The 20,611-nt window shown below is 34.3% G+C and overlaps 1 protein-coding gene across 2 annotated transcripts in view; it reads left to right on the top strand.

The window, feature by feature from the left end:
• Ubxn2b (UBX domain protein 2B) overlaps window positions 1–18,778 on the top strand; it is a 31,608-nt gene extending 12,830 nt beyond the window's left edge. Inside the window, exons 4-8 of one of the 2 annotated variants that reach the window (XM_027932893.2) lie at window positions 719–802; window positions 1,583–1,692; window positions 4,026–4,163; window positions 13,529–13,690; window positions 15,064–18,778. In XM_027932893.2, coding sequence (XP_027788694.1) covers window positions 719–802; window positions 1,583–1,692; window positions 4,026–4,163; window positions 13,529–13,690; window positions 15,064–15,226 — 657 coding nt within the window. In that variant the 3' untranslated portion in view covers window positions 15,227–18,778. Of the gene's footprint in view, window positions 1–718; window positions 803–1,582; window positions 1,693–2,015; window positions 2,107–4,025; window positions 4,164–13,528; window positions 13,691–15,063 lie in introns of those variants that run through there. The other variant, XM_027932894.2, reaches the window with a different exon arrangement.
• Window positions 18,779–20,611: the final 1,833 nt, after the last annotated feature.

The following is a 20,611-nucleotide window of genomic DNA, read 5'->3' as shown; positions in this document are numbered from 1 at the left end:
TTTGAAAAAGCTTTTCTGATAGTTTTGGTATTCATTGTTGAGAACCACTATTCTAAATGAAACCTAAATTTTAGTCTTCATTGTTTGTCAACCACTTGAAATTCTCTTTCAATCAGGCCTTAAGGTTATTTTAGTTTATATCAGTTCTCCAATTCTGGAAGAAAAATATGGAATTGATATGATTTAGTTTATAGAAAAGAAAGCAATGTAATCATTAAAGACTCATTCAAGATATAAATGGTGATTAAAAGGAATGCTATTTTACTTCATAACTTATTTCTACCTCAGGAATAGAAGACCTTGTGGTAAGTACTACAAAAAAATACAATCATAGCTAACTTCTTATACTTACGTAAACTTATAAATGTGTGGAGCCTTTTTTCAAGGTAGTGTATACTTATTTATAAAATCGTTTCTTTGTTCTGTAAAGCTCTTATAAGACATCATAAAATGTTTTCACATGTTTATACTTGAAAATACATTTCAGTGTATAAATGCATATCTTAGTTTTAGACACTAATGTTTTTGAGACAGACCTTAATTTCTTAAGTCCACTTTTCTATAATAGAAGAATTTTATACTACTATAAAATTTTCCTAAGAAGTATGAACCAGTTTGGTAAATTATAATTTATCTAGTTTTAAAATATCAAATGTTATAATAACACTTAGCTTAATATGTCTTGGTAAATTTTTAACTCACTTTCTGTGTATTTTAGTCATTTACAGGTGGAGGATACAGATTGGGTAATTCCTTTTGTAAGCGGTCTGAATATATATATGGAGAAAATCAGCTGCAAGATGTAGGTACAATAGTCACAATGAAACTGTATAGGCGTTTGCCTTCAGTACTATTTATTTTAAGATTTAAACTTAATATCTTTTGTTGTTTTTTAATTAACATTTAATAAACGGACCAATATGTGGTTTTCAGTCTCAATTTTAAGGGTTTTTTAATCTCATTCATGCCTGGACATAGAGATTCATAACTAGTTGAAAGCATGTGTAATTCACTGTCAGAATTAACTTACATGTATAATAATTATTTTAAATTATATTCTGTAATAGTAATACAATGAGCTGGATTGTAAACATAGGACACCTAAAGTCATTCATTGTTTCTGTTGCCTTTGGAAATTTTGGAGTTAGAATTTCATTTTAAACATTAATAGTTCCTTGGGGTGTCACTAGAAGTTCAATCTTGCCTCTTGGCTTGAATATTTAAGCTCTGGAATACAGAAGAGTTTGGGTACAGGTGGAAGAGTAGTGTAGGAGTAGCAGGATGCCAGCTGGATGCTGTCTTGTTGCTTTTGTTTTCTCAGTGTTACATGAGTAATTGTACTTCAAGTCCAGGATCCACCTGCAGGACCTTTAGTATTTGCAACCTTTGTCAATTTGATAAGCTAAAAATAAATCTGCTAAGCAAACACACAGGGTTTCATGTCTTTTAATTATGAATAAAGAATAGTGCAAATGGCTCTCTATTTAAATAAATAAATGGTGTAATATATTTTGAGATATCACATTTGAAACTTAAAACTATGGAGATGGGTTTTTTAACTTTTTATTTCTATGTCTAAAAGGTTCAAATTTTGCTTAAACTGTGGAGTAATGGCTTCAGTTTAGATGATGGCGAATTGAGACCTTACAATGACCCAACAAATGCTCAATTTTTGGAGTCTGTTAAGAGAGGGTAAGATATTTTATTTATATTCTATTTGTTAGTTGGAATAGGACTTTTTAATTTTTATTTATTTTTTTAAACAGACTACCATTTAGTAATGCATTACTAGTTTTTAAGAATGGGCTACTGGAATATATTCGATAACTGACTACTGGGGAAATGCTTAATTTTTTTCTTTGTGGGGAAGGGGCATTGGATATTAGCCCCATTTTAAATCTGATTGAAACTGTGGATTCAACTCCAAGAACAAACATCTTAATGTAATAAGTCATTGTATTAATGAGCACGTAGCTGCCCATCTACTAAGCCACTGTCCTGCTTACTGTTGACAGGGTGACTCTCATTGCATGTATGCCTGAAATTCAGCACCTTATATTAGAAAGCTTTTAAAGTGGCATTACTACTGGCAGAAGATTTCAAAAGGTTAGTTTGAAGTTATAATTTGTGGAAATAAACCATACAGTGCTCTGACCCATCCAAAGAACATTGTAACTCACCAGCCCTTCTTGCTGAAGGATGGGAAATAAATTGATTTTACTATAATAAAAGCTCTTCTGCATTGTGGTTTCACTAGCTGATAATGGGATTATTATCATCATCACTCGTAGTGTAGAACTACAACTAAATGCATAAGATTGACTCTCAGGAGATTTAAATAGCAGTAAGGGACCAGAGTAGATTATACTCTGTAGAAATTGTAGATGGAGCCTTTCCAGGTGATGAAACATGTTCAGGAAGAGTGGCTGAAGTGACTCAATTCTTTGGAGTTGAAGTGACCAAGACGGAAAGGCATTTGGGAAGATGAATTAGCAAAAGTTTTGAAATAAATTCTGCACAGATATTGTCGGGATACCAAACAAAGGCAAGATATGCAATAAACAGTATACTGAACTCACTGAGAAGGTGGGTAGCTGTCCTAAGTTGCAGTATATGATGGTAGCAAATACTCATGTATAATAGTTTAAGTCAATTCTATGGTCTCGAAAACTTACAGTCACTGGGAAGAGCTGGGTGGGGGAAGTGTATAGCTGCTAAGTGAAAACTACTATTACTGTTGAAATTGATACTAATTTCAAGATGGTAAAAAGACATATTAATGATTTGATATTATGAGATTGATAAAAACTAATTTTTGCTAAAAAATAATCCATAAACTTTGTAGATTAATTTTCAGACAAATGCTATATTTAAGAAATTTTTAAATTTGAACCATACCATATCACCAAATACAAATTATTATCAAGAAAAATTTTAGAAAAGTCTCTTTGAAGAAAATGAATATCAGCTAGTAGTTCTTAACTATAAAAACTCATTATCTTCTTTTTATAGTATTTTAAATACTGTCTTCATTATCTTAAAAGAACTTATAGATCATTTATATTCTGCTTGTACACATTATTTCTTTAAAAAATGGATATATTATCTAAAATATATTGAAGAAATTAAGGAAAAGAGTTTATCACAATTTGTATTTCAGTTTGTAAATGCCCAAATATGAGCACACCATAAGTAGTAGACATAAGTTACAGCCATGTATAGTAGTTAGTGTATACCTCTGTACAGTCTAACACTTCTCTAAATGTGACAAGTATAAACAGAATAATGAGGTATGTGAAATCGTCAGCTTAATTACTACAAGTGACATTGCATTCAAGGACTTGATCAAGTTCCAGACAAAACAAAATGCAATCTTTCCTTGGTTTGTGTGGTAGATATGCCTGGAAATTTCAAAATATATTAATGAAACACCTCAACAAGTGGATTTTATTTGTAGGACAGAAGTAGATTTGGAGCTGAAACATAATACAGTGTTGTCATCCATGTGAATCTCTGTCAGGGCACATGGTAAATTTGTGGAACCCAAGACAAGTCTTTGTTGTGTAAGACAAGTGCCCCCATTGCCTGTAGCTCACATCTCCTGTGCCTGATGCTGAATGACAGCTGTGCTCACCAGTCACCTAGTGATTCAGGAACACCTGTATTAGTTTTCAGAACTTCCTTCAGGGAGCTTAGAAGTAGACACTTAAATTAACAATTTGTCCTCATAGGAATTTTCTAATGCTAATTTAGCTATCAACTGCTGTCTTACAATTTTAAAAATTTGGTTGTCACAGTGATAGCCAAAACATTGCTTTGCTGAGAATAGCTAAGAAACTGTGAGATAAGAAAGAGCAACTAGAACTGATCATGGAAATTTTTATAAGTTAAAAACTGTTGTTTTTTAGTGTAGCTTATAATCGATAACAATAATCTCAACAATGTAGGTTAAGTTTTGAAAAACTTAAAAGCTTCCTCCCCACTCCTTTTTTATTTTTATTTATCCTTTTTGTTTGTTTTTAAAGAGAGATTCCTCTGGAGCTTCAGCGACTGGTTCATGGAGGCCAAGTGAATTTGGATATGGAAGATCATCAGGATCAAGAATACATAAAACCTAGATTGAGATTCAAGGCTTTTAGCGGAGAAGGGCAAAAACTTGGAAGGTAAAATTCCTACAATGAGAAAAATTCTTCTTTGTTCAACCAGAATTTTCTTAGAATAAAAATACCAAAATGACTTGGGCAGTAAAAACTGAAGTATGAAGACTTTACTGGTGGAATCATATATGCAGAAAGGGGAAATAACTAGGGAATGATATTGGCCAGATTATATTGTGTGCACATAAGAATATATAACAACAAATCCCACATCATAAGTAGTAGTTAGACATAAGTTACATTCTGTATAGCTATAATGCACCAATTAAAAAGAGGGGGAGAGAAAACAATGAGTCAAACATGCAAATTTGATATTACTAGCAGGCAATATTTAGTAGCGATTATCACATTCCTGGTCCTCTAGGCACTTTGCATGCATTAACTCAGTAACAACTCTTTGATGTAGAGAAATATTATTATTCCATTTTGCAGATGCAGTAGTTTTCCTTAGGTGATTGAGTTGCTCATGAGCTTATGGGATTCAAACCCTGACACTCTGCAGTCTATACTTTTCACCACTACTCCTTGTTTCAGATTCCATGGTTTCAAAGGAAAATCATAAAGAGTTGTCAAATAGATAAAACAGTGTATATCTTACATCACAACTTTAAACATGCATATCTACCCTAAGTAACCAATAAGCTGTGTTCCTGCACTAAATAGGAGCAGTGTGCTTAGATGAGTGGTTTCCAATGATTTTTAAGCACCCACATTTTTTCTTTAAGTTATGAAAGCCCAATATGCAAAACCTGAGCTGTTCATAAATCTTATACATTTGTACAAATTACCCTCTATCCACATATTGTAGATGATGTGAAATTGTGGAATTGGTGATGTTTCCAAAGTATACATCTTTCGAGCTTCTTTTTCCTCCCCCACCCTCTCAGTGCTGGGACTGAACCCATACTAGGCAAGTGCTCTACCTCTGATCTATATCCCCAAGTCTTCTTTGTCTTGTGCACACTATCTATTCCATTCTCCTTTCTCAAAATAGGAAGGGGTTTAATATTGCTTCTTTATACTTTGCTACTCCTAGTCTCCTTTTCTGTATACTTTTCTCCTGCTAGAAACTGGTTCCTCAGACATACCAGGGAGCCTGGAATTTTCGTTGACCCAGTTTTATTTTTTAGGATTCAAACCTGTCAAACTGTACTTGGAGTTTTTCTCCTTCATTTCTTCTTACTGCCAACACAAGTCAGGACCACCACCACCACTCCCAGCCCACAATACTGGGGGTTGAACCTGAACTCAGAGGTGCTCTACATCCTAAGCCCTTTTTATTTTTTTATTTTGACACAGGGTCTTGCCTGTTAATCATTAGCCATATGGTCAGAGTTCTTATTATAGAACCAGGCTGGCCTTGAATTTGCAATCCTGCTGCCGCGCGACCAGAACGCTAGCTTCATACTAGAGGTCCTAAACATAGAAGTTAACTAGTGAGATCAAAGTAAAGACACATAAACTCAATTTACCTTTTTCTTGCCCAGCTCAGAGACAGCCCTTCCTGGCTCCTGCCTCGAGCCACCTGGTGTGGTAGCGAGGTTTACACAAGAGATCAGCAGGAGAGAGGAAGAGCATGCCAGAGAGTGGGCTTTTATTGGGGAACAAGAAATTCAGGGGAAAATTCCATCCAATGAAGGTCAAGGGGGACAGCATTCCAAGGTCAAGGTCAATGATTGGTCTCAGGGTCAATGGTCAGTCACACCCCCACATGGACGGGCTCTCGCACCTAAAAAGGGTGGGGATAAGTTCTGACACAGCTGGCCGGAACGCCTCACACTCAGTCAGGGAGGTACTCAATCACGTGTGAGAACAGCTTCCCACATCCTGCCTCAGTCCTTCTGAGTTAGTGGGATTACAGACATGCATCACTGTGCCCAACCAAGCTTCTCTTGCATTGTGTTATTTCTTCACTCCTCTTGCTTATATACCTAGGAAACAGTCCTCCCCCATCACCACCACATTTTTTTTTTTTTTTTTTTTTTAGCCCTTCTCTCTTTGGCTTGGTATTTATTGAGATTATGATTTTCATTAGAAGGAATAAAATGCCCAGTCATCTCTTTGCTACATACCTATTCTTTCTCTGTTACATAAATTTTAACCAAGAATTAATATTGGAATATACATCCTTTAAAAAGCATACTAAATCAGAATTTAGACTGAAGAAGGTAGTATAAAAGAAAAACAGGGCTGGGGTTGTGGCTCAGTGGTAGAGCGCTTACCTAGCATGTGTGAGGCACTGGGTTCAAATCTCAGCACCGCATACAAATAAATAAAAGGAAAGGTCTATTGACACCTTAAATAAATAAATAAAACTACTGTTTATTAAAAAAGAAAAGAAAAACAACTAAGAGCCAATGATTATAATATGCAAATTCAATTTGTGAAAATAAGAGTATTATCTGATGATAGTATCTCTCACAAATCTCAGCCTTTTTCCTTGTAAGACAAATAGCTAGAGAAAATGACAGAAAAGAAATATCTAAAAGAGTGACCAAGATCAGTGGTGAGAATGCCTGTTAATCATTAGCCATATGGTCAGGATTCTGATTTTATAGAAAACAATCTACTTGCTATTTTAATTAGTAAGGGGTTTCTTACATGGTTTGTAAAATTTCTGGGAAAGAGAAAACCAAGATTTTCTTGGTCAGGAGATAGAAACATAATATAGCACTATTCTGAGAAAGTACCCCCTGCCCCCGTCAACTGTCCAGTACCCACAAAGCTAGGGCAGAAACACAAGAACATTCCATCATGATTTCTGTAGAAGAGCTGAATGCCTCCGCCACCCTGGTGATCAGAAGAGCTGCATAGCTTCCATTTCATAGGACTTACTTTGACCAAACAAGTTTAGTCGTCCCTTGGTGTCTATAAGGGTTTGGTTCTAGGATCCCTGTACATACCAAATCCATGGATACTCAAGTCCCTTTATATAAATGGCATAGTATAGTCATGCCCTGCGTAATGACATCTCCGTCAAAAACAGATCACATATATGGTGATGGTCCATAGGATTATAATGGATCTGAAAAATTCCTATTGATTGGTGGAATAGTCACTCTAACATTATAGCACAACATAGTACATGTTTGTGGTGGTGCTGGTATAAACAAACCATCCATGCTGCCCCATACATAAAACTAGGGCACATACAATTACTTACAATGTATAATATTTGGTGACAAATGACTAAGTTACTGGTTTTTATATTTACTATAAGTTTTATTGTTGTTTAGAGTGTATTCCTACTTATAAAGAGAAAATTTAACTATAAGGCAGTATGCTGTATTTACTGGCAGCAGTCTTAGACATCTCGTGTTTATCACTTCTCTTACATTATTTTCTTTATTCTTGATTTGATTTGATATTTTGTTCATCATAGATCTAGGTCAGACAGGCTATCCCATATATGTACGCTGTATAGGCTAGGTGTGTAAGTACAATCTGTGAAAACACAGCAATGGAATCATCTAATGATACATTTCTTAAGTGACACATAACTATTTTCTTATAACTTATGCACATCCTCACATACACTTTGTCATCCCTAGATTACTTATAATACCTAATACAAAGTAAGTACTATGTAAATGGTTACTATACTTTGTTTAGTGAATAATGACAATCCATAGATGTAAGAACCCTCAGATATAAAGCAGATGGTATAGGTTTGTTTGGTAAGAGGGTAGATTTATAAAAACCAAGCTACAGGGAGTCTGAGAAATGTAGTCTTTAAATTTTTCAGCTTCACATATATAGAAAATTTAAACTAGAAAGAAATTTGGGTGATAATGTGAGCCTTTATACGGATGAATTCAAATGTTGATTGAGTATCTAATATTTCTAAAAGAAGTGAAGGATCTCTAAAGTTTACATTAAGGTTTTACATTAAGAAATATTTTATGAGACAGAAGGTGGTAGAGCGCATAAGGCCCCAAGTTTAATCACCAGCACCAAAAAAAAGAAACAAAGAAAGATATTAAAATAAAAGTTTCATAGTTAAGCTTCATCTCCTTAGAAAGTAGCTTTCTAATATGATTCATTTCCCCAGAGTTCTAGGCAACTGTTTACAAAACACAGAAAAAGAAGCAAATAAAGCAGAAAGGGCATTTTCTTCCATGGATGTCAGTCTAATTACAAATTGAACATTACGTTGATGAAAGCTAACAGTTTTTTATTGTGATATGTCAATAATTATGAGGTAAATTTAAACACAATAAAAGCATTACCCAGTCAGTACTCTCACATAACAGAAGCAAAAAATTCATAGATGGGAAACTGCACATTTCTATAATGAGAGAATAAATGTATTATTGAATAAAAGAGCTTGGTATAAGCCCAAAAATAATAAAAATAAAAGCCCAAAAAATAAAAGACCTAAAAAACACAATCATTTTGATAGGATGGATTATAAGACATTCACCAAAGGCTTTTGAACTGTAATAAAATGATAAAGATGGTAACTTGAAGCAAATCTCTTAATGCCTAAAAAAATAGTCACCTCCTGTTTCCTCTGCTTGCTACCCTGTCCCACAAAGCCATTGCACTTGAATTTTGACTTCATCTTGGTCCCTGGACCCTTAAGGGTTCTCTTCTCTAATGCCTAATAGCTCCTTCCTGCCTTTCTTTTTTCTTATCCCAGTTTTTTGGCAGCCCTCACCTGACTGTAGCCTTTGAATCATCTGCTCTTGTGGCTTGGTACTGCTGGGTATAGCCTCAGCTATACTAGACAAGTAGTACTGATTCTTCCCCATTCTCACAGGACTGATCCCAGAGGCCACTTGCTTTTCTAAGTCTTTGGTCTACCTGTGCTTCTCATGCCCTGCAGATTTCTTTGCTTCCAATTTTACTGAGGAAACAGAGCCTGACAGAAACTTTCTTTTTTTTTTTTTTCAATCTTTTCTTTTTAGTTATGCATGATAGTAGAATGTATTTTGACATATCATACATACATGGAGTGTAACTTCCCATTTTTGCAGTTGTACATGATGTGGAGTTATACTGGCCATGTATTTATATATGAACATAGTAATGTTACGTCTGATTCATTCTACAGTCTTTCCTATTCCCCCTTTTCCCCTCATCAATTCATTGAAACCCGCCCCCCACCTACGCCTATTTTGAGTCAGCATCCACATATCAGAGAGAACATTTGGCCTTTGCCTTTTGGGATTGGCTTATTTCATTTAGCATGATAGTCTCTAGTTCCATTCATTTACTGGCAAATGCCATAATTTTATTCTCTTTATGGCTGAGTAATATTCCATGTGTACATTTTCTTTATCCATTTATCTATTGGGGAGCCCCTAGGTTGGTTCCGTAGTTTAACTATCATGAATTGAGCTGCTATAAACATTGATGTGGCCTCATCACTGTAGTATGCTGATTTTAAGTCCTTTGGGCATAAACCAAGGAGTGGAATAGCTGGGTCAAATGGTAATTCTATTCCAAATTTTCTGAGAAGCCTCTGTACTGCTCTCTATAATGGTTGCAACAGTTTGTAGTCCCACTAGCAAAGTATAAATATACCTTTTCCACACATCCTCACCAACACTTATTATTACTTATATTCTTGAAAATTGCCATTCTGACTAAAGTCAGATGAAGTCTCAGTATAATTTTAATTTGCATTTTTCTAATTGTTAGAGATGTTGAACATTTTTTTTTAATATATTTGTTGACCAATCATATGGCTGTTAGTTCCTTTGCCCATTTATTGATTGGGTTATTTGCACTTTTGGGTGTTGTGTGTGAGCTCCTTATACATACACCAGGGATTAATGCTCTGTTTGAGGTGCAGGTGGCAAAGACTTTCTCTCATTCTGTAGGCTCTCTGTTTACATTCTTCATTGTTTCATTTGCTGTGAAGAAGCTTTTTAGTTTGATTCCATCCCATTTATTGATTCTTGATTTTACTCTTTTTTTAAAATATTTTTTTAGTTATACATGGGCACAATATCTTTTTTTTGTTTATTTATTTTTATGTGGTGCTGAGGATTGAACCTAGGGTCTCACACGTGCGAGGCAGGCGCTCTACCGCTGAGCCACAACTCCAGCCCTTGATTTTACTCTTGTACTTTAGGAATCTTGTTGAAGAATTCCTAAGCCAACATGATGTAGATTTGGGCCTACTTTTTCTTCTAGTAGGTGCAGGGTTTCTGGTCTAATATGAGGTCCTTGATCCACTTTGAGTTTTGTGCAAGTGTCTAATTTCATTTTGTTACATATGGATTTCCAGTTTTCCCAGCACCATTTGAAGAGGCTATCTTTTCTCCAATCTATACTTATGGGGCCTTTGTCTAGTGTGAGATGACTGTATTCATGTGGGTTTGTCTCTGTGATGTTGCACCATTGGTCTTCGTGTCTGTTTTTGTGCCGATACCATGTTGTTTTTGTTACTATAGCCCTGTAGTATAATTTCAGGTCTGGTATTGTGATGCCTCCTGCTTCACTTTTCTCAATGAGGATTGCTTTGTCTACTCTGGGCCTCTTATTTTTCCAAATGAATTTCATGGTTGCTTTTTCTATTTCTAAGAAGAACATCATTGGAACCTTAATAGGAATTGCATTAAATCTGTCTACCACTTCAGGTATTATGTCCATTTTGACAATATTAATTCTGCCTGTCCAAGAACCTGGGAGATCTTTCCATTATTTAAGGTCGTCTTCAATTTCTTTCTTTAGTGTTCTGTAGTTTTCATTGTAGAGGTGTTTCACTGCTTTTGTTACATTGATTCCCATATATTTTTTTCAGGCTACTGTGAATGGGGTAGTTTTCCTAATTTCTCATTCAGTTTATTCATCACTAATGTGTAAGAACACAATTAATTTACATATGTTAATTTTCTATCCTTCTACTCTGCTGAATTCATTTATGAGTTCTAGAAGTTTTCTAGTGGAGTTTTTGGGTCTTCTAAGTATAAAATCATGTCATGAGCAAATAGGGATAATTTGAGTTTTTCTTTCTAACAGGAACTTTATTACTCTCTGCATCCAAGTCTATTCATGTCTGTATGTACCCTTCTTACCTTCATTGAATTTGAAGAAAAATGTGGTTTTCCTCCTATTTGAGAGAATTAGTACCCTCATGTCCTTTCCTCTTATTTGCCTAGAAATGTTGTTTCACCAATTAACTTCACTTTCTTTAAAAAAAAAAAAAAATTAATGTGAAGCTTAAAACATTAAACCATTATGTAAAAATATTACTATGGTTTGATCAATTGAATGACAAACATAAAGTTTTAAGTAGCAAATAAGTGTGACTTTGAAATCTCAGTAGTAAATTTAATTTTCTAAAATGGTTTGTTTATACCATATCTTCATCTCATCCACTGTTTATCTCTGATTCTGAGCACATCTTTTGATCTATGACTCACTCCTTTTTGATAAAATGATATGGGGGCCTGTATGATCGTGAAAATTCGTCCATGCCTGTTTCAAATGTTGTTCACATAATTTTATTTTGACATACACACATTTTAAAAAGAAACACATGATCATTCTTTCCCTACGTGGTTTCCCCATTCTGTACTTTCATGTTTTAGAAGAAGCTTGTCTGATTGGAATTTCTTAAACACAAAACATTAGATTATAGAAGTATCAATCTCAGGGAGTTTTATATCTTGGAAGCAAGCCCAAAACATTCCTCGTTTATCAGTAGGGTTAATGGGGCTAGCTTTTCTTTCCAGAGTTGTCCTTAGGATAATAATTTTAAAGTCCAGAGCTCACCTTCAAGTAGTAACAAATGCATAAGATCATTGAAATGCCTTTGTATCCTAATGAATTTAATCTTTACAATAATGGTGCTCTTGTCTCTTTTACCAACAAGGAAACTTGGGCACAGTGAGGGTTAGTGACCTGCCCAGGGTCACACACCTTATCAGTGGCAAATTATAACTAGGTAATCTGACTCCAGGATGAATGCTGTTAACCATTATGTAGCACTGCATCACAGCATGATTTAAAGGAAAAAATGTGATGTTGATGATGGTGGTAGATGGTGTTAATAATAATAATGTATGTAGCTGATTATTGGTGAGGTAGAGAAGGTCCTTAGCATTCTGCGTCTTCTCTTTGATTTTCTTCCCTCTGCTTTGGGTAAAGGACACTGGACTATTGGTACAATAAACCAGCTTGGTCATGCAACTACTTAAGTCCTCAGTTCCAAACTTGAGGGAAAATTTTTCTTAATGTCTGGTCATTTATTATAAATTGTTATTTTTTTCTTTTTTGTGTGTGCCATATATAGTCTTAGTTTCTAAAATCTGTGTTAGGAAGTTGCTAAAGATGTGAAAGTGTTAGCTAAAGAAAGGAAAAGTGAGTTGACTACCTTACTGTAAATTCTGAGAAACTTTTTGAATAGGAGAAAGAGGTTTGATGAGTTTGGTTTTATTTTGCTCTAAAGCTCAAATGTTCGTAGAACTTTCATATAAGAAAGTAACTCATAAAGAATCCTTCTAAATCTCAATATTTTAAAATAAATGTTAATACTCTGAAAGAATCCCCCAAAATGAGAGAATATTGATTTTATTTTTTATAAAGAATTTGGCTTCATTTGTTCTAATTATAACCAAAAGAGCACTCTATTTTGACATAAGCTTTTTACTTGTAATGACCGATCATCTTGTTAGCATTAGAAAGTAATGATAATGCTAATGTCACTAGTAATCAGGGTCAAATAATAAGATGTTCTAAGAAACTTCATTTTAAATGTATCACCATGAACAAAAATATATTCTTTCTTAATACTTGGGTTTTTCTTTTTTGCAAAGCAGTAACTACTGAAATCAAATATTTTTAAATAATACTAGCCAAACAATGTTGTTTAATGCTGTTAGTATGTGCAGTAATAGCTACCACCTGAGACATTGTTTCTACACGGCATATTAAGGACTTACTGGGGTAATATGCCTTAGTAACAATATTATCTTCCCCTCCCCCATTTTATAAAGGATAGAACTAAATTCAAAGAAAGTGACTTACTCAATTTTACATAATTAAAAGCTGAGATTTGGAAAAAAGTTTATCTGTCATTCTTTGACATCAACTCCAAGTTGCTTTGGTTTCTAACTAAACTATTGTGCTAAACAGTCTGTTGAAATATCACAGAGATAAAGATGCAAAGGATGCAAACTTAGGTTTTTGAGAGATTAGATAAATAAATGAGCATCATAGGATCCCAAAGAATTTTAATATAACAAAAGAGATTGAAAGAAGTGGAGGAAACTAAAATAAAATCACATTCTTCTTTGTCCAAAAGTCATATGAGGGATAACTTCAGAATCAGCTATAGATATAAGTGTTTATTGTCTTCAGTTAGTCATGGCTAATATATTCAGTTGTGTTCTAATTCTTAAATTCTTCCTTCTTAGCCTTACACCTGAAATAGTCAGTACACCTTCCTCCCCAGAAGAAGAGGATAAGTCAATACTTAATGCAGTTGTTCTTATTGATGATTCAGTGCCAACTACAAAAATTCAAATCAGGTTAGCAGATGGAAGTCGTCTGATACAAAGATTCAATAGTACACACAGGTAAGCTTCTTTACCAGCCAAGTATCTAGTTTGCTGTTACTAAACTAAATAACACTGTATGCAACTTGAGTAATACATAATATGACATTCTGTAGCTTCACTTTCAAAGTAAATTTTTGTCAGAAAGAAATATTTGAAAGGATAAAAGCTGCTGGGCATGGTGGCACTTACCTGTTATCCCACGGTCCTAGGAGGCTGACACAGGAAGCCAGCTGCAGCAACTTAGTGAGACCCTCAGTAACTTGGCAAGACCCTGACTCAAAATGGACTGGGGTTGTAGCTTAGTGGTAGAGCACCTGTGGGTTTAATCCTCAGTACAAAAAAAAAAAAAAAAAAAGATAATAGCTGTGCATAAGAAATGAAATAGATGATAATCCCTGTAAACCATCCAAATATTAATGTTAATTCAGCTATCATACAAAAACTAAGAGCTATAGTTTTGCATTGTTGCTAAAACCATATGAAGTAGAATCAGATGTAATTTAATATAAGTTTATGTGCCATTAACTATAATACTTCAGATAAACTTTTTTTTTTTTTTAAAGAGAGAAAGAGAAAACTTTTTTTAACATTTTTCAGTTTTCGGTGGATACAACATCTTTATTTTATTTTTATGTGGTACTGAGGATCGAACCCAGTGCCCTGCGCATGCCAGGGGAGCACGTTACCGCTTGAGCCACATCCCCAGCCCCAAATAAACTATTTTAAATGTCCCTTTAATATTTATTTTTACTTTTTTACTTTATTTATTCATGAAAAAAGACTGTAAAGAATACATTTATGATTTTAGTTGAGTTACTGTGCATGTGTAAAAGTGATTTTTAGAATTATTTCTACGACTTAACACTTTGCATAGTTTTAGACTCACCTTCCATATGCCAGTCCAACTTACCTTTTTCTGAGTCATATGCTGCTAATATATTCTATAAACTAAAAAAACTATGGCCTATACTTTAAGTGTAATAATATTGTTAATACTTTTTTTTAATAAGTTGTCTAAAGATTGTTTCTATTTTACAGTAAAAGTAAATGTTAGGTACACTCCAAAGTTAATATTCATATTTCACTTTGAAGAACTAAGATGAATTCTTCCATTGAAAGTTACAGCATATTTATTTACTTATTGTAGTTGTAGATGTATAGCATGCCTTTATTTTATTTGCTTATTTTTGTACACGGTGCTAAGGATCGAACCCAGTGCCACACACATGCTAGACAAGCACTCTGCCACTGAGCCCAAGCCCCAGCCCAAAGCATGTTTAAATCACAGTTGGAATTATGTAATTTTTTATTATGATTATATAATTGTAGCTAATAGCTTGCATGAAAATATGCATTTTCTATAACAAATTATTTTTATCTTATTTCTTTAGGATACTAGATGTTCGGAACTTTATTATACAGTCCCGTCCTGAATTTGCAACTCTTGACTTCATTCTGGTGACTTCATTTCCAAATAAAGTGCTGACAGATGAAAGCCTGACACTACAAGAAGCAGATATTCTTAACACTGTGATACTCCAGCAACTAAAATAATATTGCTGCTGTCTATGCAATAGCATATAGGAATAGTTAATGTGCCATATTAATAAGAAAACTACTCCCAGCATAAAGACAACCAAATTTTTTTATTATTTCTACAGATAAGTTTTGGTTTTATTGTTTTTCTATCTTCCAGCCTTTAGATGAATTTGGACTAGGGGTAGATCTTGAGTTTGTTGCAGGGCTGTCTTCTGTTGATAGTTTTTAAATTCCTAGGCAAACCTGTTTGTTACATGCCCAGTGTTAATGTAGCAACATTTGTTTGCAGAGAAAATGAACAAAACCCCTTTTTGATAAACACATTGATGAAATTCACACTGAATTTTCTTGATGCAGCAGTGACCAACAGTCATTAAAAATTCTTTTGATAAATAAGTTGAAATTTTTCTTTAATATATACTGAAAGTATCTGTATTCTGATTTTGAAATTGTTTGATCATATAATTATTTCTCCTATTAAGGTTTTACACATTCCTTTAGTTAACTGATTTAGCTATATTGGTAGTATTACAAAATATGATTTTTCCTTGTATTTTGTATGTCATTGGTTTTTGAGAAGATATAGTAAGCAGCACTTTAAAATCAAGTAATTATAATCTCTCCCAGAGCCTGACTTGATCATGTTCATTTATTCATTCAACAGATATTTCTAGGGGATCAACTAAATACTATTGTTAAGTGCTCAATCCAGAATGTATTCTACTCCAGGAAAAAAAAAAAAAAAAAAAAAAACCTACTCTATAAATACAGGAATATAAATTTAGTCAGATAAGACTGAATCTAAAGAATTAGCCCCATAAATATTTGCCATTTCTGCTGAAGCCAGGTACTTCCCAAATGGGGAAAGTTACATTAGGAATGAGGAGAAAGCTTTTCTTTTTCCCAGATGCCACTTTACCTTTGATCATCACTTCTGGTTAGTTTTATATTGCTGCCATAACAAATTATAGAACGTATAGTTTAAAGTAACAGATGTGGTATCTTTTAATTTTATAGATAAATGAGCATGATCTTCCTATGTCAGAATCAAGTGCTGGCAGGGCTTCATTCCTTTGAGGGGACTCTAGAAGCAAGTCATTTGCTTAGCCTTCCAGCCTCAAGAGTCCACCTGCATTCCTTGGCTTGTGGCCCCTTCTGTCATTTTAAAAACCAGCACCATTGCATCTCTCTTGACAATGGCCTGTAACACTTTTCTGATTTTAAAGACTTGTGTGATTAGACTGGATCAACCAGATAATTTGGGATAATCTCCCCCATCTTAAGAACCATAGTAATCATATCTACAAAGTCGCCTTTACCATTTAAGGTTACATGTTCACAGGTTTGGGGATTAAGACGTGAAAATGGAGGAGACAAGTTAGTCTTATGCCTCTCTCAAAGATTCACATCCATTCCGTGTAAAATCTCCCCATCCAGAGGTGCTCAAAATTTTCAGCCTATTAAAACATCAACTCAAGAGTCTACAATATTACTTGAGTTTCACCAGCTCAAAACCTAAGTTTCATTTAAATTATCTAAGTTAAATATAGGAGATGATCTGGGTATGATTCCTAGGCCATAATTCCTTTCCACCTTTGAACCTAGAAATTATCTGCTCTGAATTGTTATGGCAGGACAGCTGTAGAATAACAGTTAAACTCCTATTCAGAAAACAGGCAATGGAGTGAAGAAAGGAGCCACTGGAGCAACAGTTTACAAATCCAGTCAGGCACACTCCATTAGGTTTCATGGCCTGGGATTAATGTATGACTCATAGCTCAGTCCTCTAGGCTTGTGACTCCATCTCATCATCTTTCCTTTTCTCAAAACTAGGACATGTTAGCAGCTGAATAGTTTTATCACCTTGTTTGTTCCTTCTTTAATGTCATATTATATACCTTTCAGATTAAGATGGCAGACTTTCTGATGGTATAATATTGTCAAAAACTTGTGGGCTTCCTGTATATGTTGTGGAGCTCCATTAGATAGAAGACTCCTCCACACATCTTCCTGAATAGTCTCATCTCTGTTTTTAGCTTTTCCTGAAATAATTGAAATCTGTGAGTCACACCCTTAATATCTTCAGAGAACCTTCTGTGTGATAGAATACTCACCTCTTGATTTTTCTGGGGTATCAGCAAAATGTTATATAGCCACACCCTTATATTTCTGTAGAGCAGGCTTTCCTGACAACGACTCGCTTAATTTTAGTGTCTTGCCAGTGGGATAGGCTGAGAATTTCCTAAGTCATCCAGGCCTAGATTCCTTGTGTTTATCTGTCTACTTTTACATTGGATTACAATCAGCAGGAAGAAAGCAGATCAGATCTTCTGATCTGCTTGGAAATAACTAAATGTTTAAGTTTATAGTTCATAAATTATTTCTTCTAATAATCTATTCTCAATCAATTTAGCTATTCACCCTAGAGAATACCTAAATCACTACCAAGCCTCTTAACTTCCTCAAGCCCTCCTTTGCATTAACTTCAAGATTTCTGTGAACGATCTGTTTAATACAAATGAGGCTCTTACTGTCATGTTCCTCACAATTCTTTCAGCCGCTACTCACTGCTTAATTCTAAAGCCATTTCTACCTTTTTTGGTATTTGTTACCTGCTACCAAAAAGCATTCCACTTTCAGGTATATATGCACTGCCAGTTGACTTGAATGTGTTTCTGAGAGATTTGAGAGTCACCTTTCCCTGAGATCACTGGTTATTTCAAGGAGTGAGCTAGGTAGAGGTTTTAATCTTGGGAGTGCTACTAGAACTATTGCAGGATCAAAGTATTGAATCTGTCCCTTCAGCGAATTCTTCTCAGTGTCGCATAGAGGAAGAAGATTCTTCCTAAGTTTCTCTGCTACAATAGGAAGCCATGTTCCTTTCCACTTATTAAAAATAACATAAATAATAAGAGTCCCAATTAAAAAATACTATCAGGGGGAAAAAAACTCACTTTTAAATAGAGCAAAATTATCTTCCTAAGGAAACAAGAAATGAGTTTATTTTCTCTCAGACAACAAGTCTCACTATGTTGGGAGGCTGGCCTCAAACTCCTGGGCTCAAGCAATTCTCCTGCCTCAGCTTCCAGAGTAGGTGGGATTATAGGTGCATGCCACCAGGCCTAACAAAAATAAACTTTTTAAATAAAAGGGCATTGCCCTGTTTTGGATTAACAAAACAGGGGAAAAAATAAACAAACCTTGTAAAATTATTTCAGATTTCCTTCTGATTTCTTATCAGTTACGTGGAGTGCCTATAGATGTACATATAAAAATAACTGCCATTTTTGTGTATAATAGTCTTCCAAAGTAGATTTACTTTAGAATTAAGTATAGAACGTTTGAACAATACTTTCACATGTGCTGCAGTGTTTTATTTCACTCAAAGTCATTTTCCTGTATTATTTTTACTATCACAGTCATTATAACTTTAAAATGTATAATCATCTCAAAAAAGATCATCACAATAAAATGAACAATTAGACAAATGTGAGACAGTTTTGCATGATATATATAATTTAAAAGTTTGAAATGTGTGTATACCAATAAAGAATGTTATCACTGAAAGCTTTTGAAAATGTTTCACAGTTTCTTTGATTTGCAGTTCTGGTCGAGTAATTGATTAGATGATTTTAAATGTGAGTAACTTCCTGTGATTTAATTGTGCTTTGTCCGTATTTTTGGAGGGCAGAGAAGGATCTCCTTTGCGTGAACTTAAAGTTTCCACACTTAAATTAGCTGTACAATACATTTTCTGTTGGTAAATCATTGAATTAAGGAGTGTTTTATTAGGCAACATCAAAAGAGGGGTAGGAGAGTAAAGTGTGGGACCAGTGCCATTTTTCCTCACACAATTCTCTTTCTTGTTCTTCTATGACTTCTCTACCTACAGTGGCACCATAGCACTGGTGAAAATGGCCTACAGTTTGAGAAGATATTTAAGACAGTGACTTTTTCTCACTCTGCTATTCAGAATAGAGTATTCAAAATGTGTGCTGCATGTACTTTTTATTTGATGTCTCTGTATTGACATTTTGGTTTGTGATCTCTGTATCTATATAGTGTAATTTTCAGTGTACCTTTTAGAACATAATTATAAGATGTCCATTGTGGCTTCTATATTTAATATCTTTCCCATTTTATTTTTCAGTTTCATCTTTGGGGAAAAGGCTTGATTCTTTAAATGCTAATAGGTTTTGTCATTTTTATCCTATAATCAGGAATAGTAAAAACTGTAGTTCTTAGTTTTCTATAGGAATCTGTTAATTAAAAAGTAGAAACTTAATAAGTACTGCAGATATTCAGATATCAGGCTTAAAAGTAAAATTTCAAGCATAGTTGAGAATAAGTGGAAGTCCTGCTGGCAGTAGCCTGGAATTTTTAAATAGGTCTTGGGTTTCTGAGTAAAGGTAGTAAGATGAAGTAATATCTTAAAGAAATGTTCATTCTTTTTACAGATTTATATCAGGTTCAACATTCCGTGGGATAAGATGGTCATTTTTATTAATGTAATAAAATTATATGCAAATACGATGTTTTATATATGCTTTTTTACAATACATAATATTGAGACTAGGAGGGATTTTTCACCCTTGAAAACTTATTCTAAATTTTCATAGTGTTAGATGTTAGTGTTCTAAATACTGTGTAGATAGCAATTCAAACTAGTTTGACTATATTCTTTAATATTAAGCATGTGATTCACTTTCATAAGGAGTACATATTTTAGAGATAACTGAATTTATCATTTACTGAGGGGCTACCTACAGGGTTTTACATTTCCGGCAACATATTGTGATAAATGTCAGTTGTTATTACAGTTTGTCATTCTGAGCTCAGCTTAATAAATGCAACTTCTTAAGAGAAACCTCCTTTGATGCTTCAATCTTAAGTCATTCCTTGTCTCTCTTTGTTGCTCCTTATCGTTATTAATACCTGATATTTTCATGTTAATTTGCTTAACTTTTGTTCCTGTCTGCCCTCTTCCCATTCTGCCAAACTCTGGGAAAGTGATTCTAAGAGAACAAGGGCTTTGTTTTATCTAGTGCTGTATCCTTAAAGCAACAAGCAGTATCTTAGCCCTAAGCCATAAGAGTCACTATGCATTAATGGTTGATAATAAATCAGCAAATGAAAAATGGAACCCTCTGGATAGTGAAAGAATATATTTTTTTAAGAGAGAGAAAGAGAATTTCAATATTTATTTATTTTTTTCATTTTTTGGGGACACAACATCTTTGTTTGTATGTGGTGCTGAGGATCGAACCCAGGCCGCACGCATGCCAGGCAAGCGCGCTACCGCTTGAGCCATATCGCCAGCCCAAGAATATGTTTTTAAGATGAGAAACTCAGAATAGTGCCAACAGAGTTGATGAAAACTTTTCTTTTCTTTTTTTCTTT

This window comes from Marmota flaviventris, chromosome 15 (assembly GCF_047511675.1).
Source record: "Marmota flaviventris isolate mMarFla1 chromosome 15, mMarFla1.hap1, whole genome shotgun sequence".
Lineage (NCBI taxonomy): Eukaryota > Metazoa > Chordata > Mammalia > Rodentia > Sciuridae > Marmota > Marmota flaviventris.
The sequence above is the reverse complement of the archived record's forward strand: the minus strand, read 5'-3'. Positions and strand labels throughout refer to the sequence as shown.